This window comes from Chelmon rostratus, chromosome 3 (assembly GCF_017976325.1).
Source record: "Chelmon rostratus isolate fCheRos1 chromosome 3, fCheRos1.pri, whole genome shotgun sequence".
Lineage (NCBI taxonomy): Eukaryota > Metazoa > Chordata > Actinopteri > Chaetodontiformes > Chaetodontidae > Chelmon > Chelmon rostratus.
In genome coordinates this window covers 494,053-500,822 of record NC_055660.1, presented here as the reverse complement: position 1 = coordinate 500,822, position 6,770 = coordinate 494,053, and the positions used below count along the sequence as shown (strand labels likewise).

At 46.7% G+C, this 6,770-nt stretch overlaps 1 protein-coding gene across 1 annotated transcript; it reads left to right on the top strand.

The window, feature by feature from the left end:
* Positions 1-389: 389 nt before the first annotated feature.
* polr3f (polymerase (RNA) III (DNA directed) polypeptide F) lies at positions 390-5,392 on the top strand. Its single transcript, XM_041933384.1, has 9 exons — positions 390-542; positions 1,497-1,614; positions 1,753-1,820; positions 2,310-2,377; positions 2,940-3,052; positions 3,168-3,311; positions 3,685-3,792; positions 4,829-5,020; positions 5,104-5,392. Exons 1-9 carry the CDS (start codon positions 481-483, stop codon positions 5,179-5,181), a joined length of 951 nt encoding a protein of 316 aa, XP_041789318.1. The 5' UTR covers positions 390-480; the 3' UTR covers positions 5,182-5,392.
* The last annotated feature ends 1,378 nt before the right edge of the window (positions 5,393-6,770 follow it).

Genomic DNA, 6,770 nt, shown 5'->3' with positions numbered 1-6,770 from the left:
AAAGCTTCTGACATTTTGCATCTTTTGTTCAACTGTATCCATTTTTTGTTTAAATCAATAAAACAAACAAAATACAAATAGGAGAGTGGGTGGATAAATTCAAACTAACTAAAACAAAATTATATTCCAGTGAGAAACGTTTTGATTAACAATAATTACAGAGCAAACTTCAGTTCTTTGTCCACAAGATCATTACAGAACGACTTCATGTTTAGTTTAGTTAACACCTCCGTGTAATGTTTCAAAATGGCATTAATTAATGTGAAGTTTGACACACAGACATAGGGTGGTGACTGTTCTACCTCTTCTTTCTTCTCTCACCATCACTTTGGAGCAGGCAGTTTTCAGGACGTCCCCGCAGACAGTGCTGAGGACCCCGGACTGACGAAACCAACATGTCTGCCTGACAACGATAGCTAACAGGCTAACCAGCAGCAGCACCAATAACTGACAGAAAAGTTTGGACAACAGAGTAAAAAAATGGCGGAAGTCAAAGTGAAGAAGGAGACGAACCTTTCGGACTCCGCGGACATCGAGAACAGGTCAGTGCGGCGACGTTAGCGAGCTTCACCGCTGAGCCCGGTGCTGCTTTCTGAGAGACTCCGGGCGATGTTAGTGTTTATGTGGTGGTCAGACCCACACACGGGCCACATGTCGCGAATAAATACATTTATAAATCATAAATAATACATATCGTCAATCCAGAGTTCAGTCAGCACACCCATTTTACTTAATTTCACCAAAATCTGAGAATTTGCTGCTCTTTAACTGCGCCATAAACTGTCCTCAGTGTTGTAAGATGACTGGAGATGGTCTGAGCATCACACGGTTGTTTATCCGTCTGAGGGGGATTTTATGCTCAAAGTTCTGCCTGCTGTTCTGAATGTGTTACACATTTAGAAACTCGTTTAAACGATTTATCATGATTACAAAGTCCTGAACACTGAACTCACTGTAACAGCAGGGGCTCCGCACTGCAGGTCGGGTGACAACTTCTTAGTTCATTAGCAGCTCCAGGATCAGTAGAAACACAGACCTGCTGCTGTTAAACACTGTTTTCACAGTTCTGCTCAGTAAACTTTCTCTGGAAAAGCAGTTTTTCAGACGTTGATGCCAAAACAGACAGATGTTAAATATTTAAACAGACCGACAAGTACTTTAAAGTTATTATTAAAATCAGGAAATATCAGTCAGTGATCGATCCTGGGTTTGGAGCTGGAGGCAATCAGTATTTTCATTGTCTATATTTTCTCCATCGATCGAGCAATTATTCTAATGCTCAATAAAATGTCAGAGAACCTGAATTTAGAGAATTTAACAAGAAAATTACTCAAAACAATAAATTGACTTTAATAAAACCTTGTGATCAATAATCTGTTGATTGATTACACGACTAATAATAAGGTTTGATATTCAGAAACTTGTTTGTCTGTCTGTCTGTGTGCGTGTGTCTGTGTGCGTGTGTCTGTGTGTGTGTGTGTGTGTGCGCGCTGCAGGATCAAGGAGCTGTGTCAGCAGTTTCCTCACGGCATCACAGACCAGGTGATTCAGAACGACATGCCTCACCTGGAGCCTCAGCAGAGAGCCATGGCCATCAACAAGCTGCTGTCACTGGTCAGTCTGACGATGATGTCACTGCAGACTCCTCGCTCGTGATTGGTCACTCAGATCACTTTTACCTGCTGTAAATGCTTGTGTTTCTGATCAGAATGGTTGATCTGTTATGAACGGTGTCATGTTCACCTGTTTCAGGGTCAGCTAGACCTGCTGAGGAACAGTTCAGGTCTCCTGTACAGAATGAAGGACGCTCAGAGCACCAGGTAAACACACTTGGCGCCCTCTGCAGGAACACTGGAGCTACTACACTACAACAGAAAACTGACTGCACACGTCCACACTCTCTCACACACACACACACACACACACACACACTCTCTCTCTCTCACACACACACACACACACTGACAGAACCTGGGACATGTGGGGTCTAAAGCCTGAAGTAGCACAGGAGTGAATCTGTGTTTTGTATTTTGTGTGAAATAACCCTTTACAACCAGCAGAGCACAGCCTGACAGAGCGGCTGCTGGACGCCGCCGTCCCACACTGACAGGTCACATGGTGCAGCCTCAGCACACAGCGAGCGTTCAGTCATTAAACTCGTTTATCTTCTGAACAAAATCGGTTGTGTTGAGATTTATTCTCTTTAATCGTCATAATTTGATTCATTTTCTCCCTATAACTCCCACGGCTTCCTATCAGCTGACGTTTAACTTCACAAAGGATTCATGATGTTTCTCGTTGTGTTTCAGTAAGATGAAAGGCTCGGACAACCAGGAGAAGCTGGTCTATCAGATCATCGAGGACGCGGGAAACAAAGGTGACGCGGTGCAGCAGAACACCTGAGGCAGCACACAGTGATGCTCAGTGCTAACTGCTACGCTAACTGCTCAAAGGAGACATTCGTTCATTCCTTCATGTTTTAAGTCTGTTCTGTCTGTCGGGCGCTCACATGAACACTGACGCAGTTCATTCTGGACGTGAACAGATGTCACGAGGCTCCTGAGCAAAAATATATTCAAAAGTTCATTTGAAGGTGATATAAGTTCACGTCAGGGGGGTCGTTTCAGTGTGTTTTCACTTTGAGGCTGATCTTTTTGTTGACTGGACTGGAGTTTTCTCACTGAAGGGATAAAAAAAGAGAAACTTTTTAACACCATTTAAGGTAAAACGTCTTTCGATCTTCAGCTGAACTGGATGTGTTTTAGTCGACAGGAGGAGGAGGAGGAGGAGGACTGAACTGATCCTTCATCACTTCCATTTAAAACCACATTCTAAACAGATCTGTGAACGTCCATTGTTCATACGAGCGTCTGACTGCTGCTTTCAGACTCCAGCAGAACTGGTCTGAGGTGTTGTTGAGGTGTTGTTCTGTGCTGCAGGGATCTGGAGCAGAGAGATCCGCTTCAAGAGCAACCTTCCTCTGACTGAGATCAACAAGATCCTGAAGAACCTGGAGAGCAAGAAGCTCATCAAAGCCGTCAAATCTGTGGCGGTGAGTTTAAAGTCCAGAGCCGCCGATTCAGATCGACTCTGAACCTTCAGGCCTCTGCTGATGCCGTGGAGATACGAGGTTTCCCGTCTGACAGCTCCGTGTTTGTCGTGTGCAGGCCTCTAAGAAGAAGGTGTACATGTTGTACAACCTGCAGCCGGACCGCTCAGTGACGGGGGGCGCCTGGTACAGCGACCAGGACTTTGAGTCCGAGTTTGTCGAAGTTCTGAACCAGCAGTGCTTCAAGTTCCTGCAGAGCAAGGTACAAAAACTTTATTTAAACAAGAGTGAGGTCAAGTTCTCAGATTGTCTCTAATACTTCACATCTGATGATTGAACGAGTGAGAAACGATCGAGAACACGTCAGTGAATGTGTTTCAGGCTCTTTGTGTTCAGTTCATCAATACTTCTATCATTTTATTTTATTCAAAAGGAGCATCTTAACAGACTCGCCTCTTCCCAGCTGACGCCCCTGAACACTCAGATTCAACTCGCTGACTTGTTTTCTCCCCTTTTTAAGAGTTGAGGTCATCTGTCAGACCAACAAATGGCAGCAGACTCAGAGCGAGCTCAACATCTGTCTGAACATGTGGCTCCTCGACCTGATGACTCTCTGATCTGATCTGTGTGTTCAGGCTGAAGCAGCGAGGGACAGCAAACAGAGTCCCATGGTCCAGAGGAACAGCTCCTTCGCCACCTCGCATGAAGTCTGGAAGTACATCTGTGAGCTGGGAATCAGCAAGGTGAGGACAGCCCCACCCCCTTTTATGACATCACACACCTCAGACTGGCCCGTCACACACCACCTGTTATGACCTGCTGGTCCACATGTTTACCTTCATGTATGGATCTAACTCAGGTCCCCTCAGAGTTTAGGTCTCAGTCAGTCAGGATGAGCATCACAGGAAGTACAGGATCTGCTCTCAGCTGGACAGACTCTAAAGCCTCCTCAGGGGGGCACCAGAGAGTTTAAAGGCAGAATCAGTGAGCACGCAGACATGAAACACATGTTGATCTGATTCAGTGTGACATCACTTCCTGTGGAGATCATTATCTCTGATGATCCAGAATAAACCTCCAGAAATTCGCCGAGAACCCAGAGAAGACTCTGCAGGACTGAGAGTCCTCATGTTTTTCAGTTTCCTTTAGCATCACAGTGATCCAGTCTGTACATCCACGAGTCCACTGCTAACAGGAGCCGCTAACAGGAGCTGCTAACAGGAGCCGCTAACAGGAGCCGCTAACAGGAGCCGCTAACAGGAGCTGCTAACAGGAGCTGCTAACAGCTAACTCAGCAGACTGTCAGTGGAGACTGTTTGACTCAGTGTAAACTGGTATAAGCAGGTCTGTGAAGAGGATCTCAGGACCTTCCTGTAGCTGACATTACAACAACATGTGAGGAGCTTTCACAGGCTCTCGCTCTCCTGATGGATTTGTTTCTGTCATCATATTGGTTCCCAGACGGGCCTCTATGTTGATGTTAGCATGTTAGCATCTGTCAGATTAGCAACATTCTTCACTTCCTCCATTGTAACACAAAAGTGTAAAAATGTCACAGTGAGCTGATAAAACGCAGCAGAAGAAAAAACTCACTTTAAAATTGAAAGAAGGCTTTTAAATGAGAGGAGGAGCAGCCAGGTCACAGACTGACAGGAGTTCACTGTGCCTGCAGTCATTACTGAGGGAACAGTGACCCTGAGCTCAGGCTGATGGAAGTTCAGTATCAATAAAATGACAATGCTGTCACTCCCAGATTGACTGACAGGTGTTTGCCAACAGGTGGATCTGTCCATGGACGACATCGAGACCATCCTGAACACGCTGATCTACGACGGGAAGGTGGAGATGACCATCATCGCCGCCAAGGAGGGAACGGTGGGCAGCGTGGACGGACAGATGAAGCTTTACCGCGGCGTCAACCCCGTCATCCAACCCACCGGCCTCGTCAGGACGCCCTGCGGACTCTGCCCGGTAACACAGAATCTGATTCGTTTTCAGTGTTGGTACGACAAGCTTTCCGTGGTTGAGCCCGACTTCCTGTTTCCCGTCCTCAGGTGTTTGACGACTGTCACGAAGGAGGAGAAATCTCTCCGTCAAACTGCATCTACGTGACGGAGTGGTTGGACTTCTGACGGCCGCTCCGCTCTCTGTTCTTTTCTCTGTGATGAAATCTTGAGTTAATTTTCCCAGCGATCTGTGATCCATCTCATTTATTTTCTATTTAACACAAAGTTTATTAAACGTAAAAATGTGAAACGTGTCGCTGACTTGTTTGATTCACACGTCGGTTCAACTCCTCGCAGGTCTGAAGTTCATCGTCAGGAGCCTTCTGTGAGACTGGGTGTCAGTGTTTTAGTTAGCCTGTAATACTTGTTAGCTTGTGATACTTGTTAGCATGTGATACTCGTTAGCCTGTTATACTTGTTAGCTTGTAATACTTGTTAGCATGTGATACCTGTTAGCCTGTTATACTTGTTAGCTTGTAATACTTGTTAGCATGTGATACCTGTTAGCCTGTAATACTCGTTAGCATGTGATACCTGTTAGCATGTGACACCTGTTAGCCTGTAATACTTGTTAGCCTGTAATACTCGTTAGCATGTGATACCTGTTAGCCTGTAATACTCGTTAGCGTGACCCGTGTTCAGCGCTGTAGTGATATACGAACAAACGTAACCTGATGTGTTGAGTGTCCTCTCATTCCTTCATTGATTCGTCGGACCTTCTCCGCTCAGTCGACCATCTCTTGTAGAGGTTCGGTCGGTCGCAGCTTTGCGGTGTCGACACAGGAGGAGTTGAACTCTGAGAATTCAGAATCTCAACGGAAGACACTGGTGTCGAAAAACTTTTCCGACATGAAGGAGTCAGAGGGAAGGAGTGAAATCAGCTGGAGCATCGAGGCCACTGTTTCTTTTTCTTGAGGGGCTGAAGGTCAAACTGAGGGGGCATGGCGGTCGTGGCCTCCATGGCCCCAGTGACATTCCTGCCTGGACGCCTCCCTCTAGAGAAGCTCTTCTTGTATGTCTGGGGAGGATGAGGATGGTAGAGGTGGGTGGAGACGGCTGATCACAGGCGTGAAAGCAACCAAAGAACCTGCTGGTAGAGAACACTGATGGAGGAGGAGGACTGCAGACCTGGACCGTGCCAGTTTTGGATGAGGTCTGGGAGGCTTGGGGGAGGCCTGGACTGTCACTGATGGAGGTCTGCTATCTGCTATCAGCCGGACGGGTCCGTGTTTGTGGTTCTGAACAGTGTCACAGTGAGCACATACAGCTCCACTAAGACCAGTCAGCAGCTGCCCGACAGCACTGAACCAGTTTGTGAAGGTGTTAAAGGGTTAGGGTTATGTCGTTGATTCAGTTCACAGCAGAGACAGCCAGTCGTTAAGACACCGACCATGAACCACAACGGTCCTGGTTCAGGTCTGGTCGGGGAGAAAGAACGTCTCGTTGGAAAGATGTTAGTGAGTGTTTTTACTTCTCAGTCGTATGTGAGTGTCGTCGCAGGTGGAGGCAGAAACAACAGAAGCACAGCAGGAAGTGATGCAACATGTTTTATTAGTTTGAAGTGACCCAACAAGCCGAGCTTCATGACAGCATGCAGGTGTTTGGCCTCTGGCAGCTGAATCAGTCTTTGTTCTTCACTAAGGATCGATGTGGAAACGCTCGCCGGCAGCAGGCCGAGCACTCAGGTATGTTAGTCGTGTTCTCTGATGCACTCT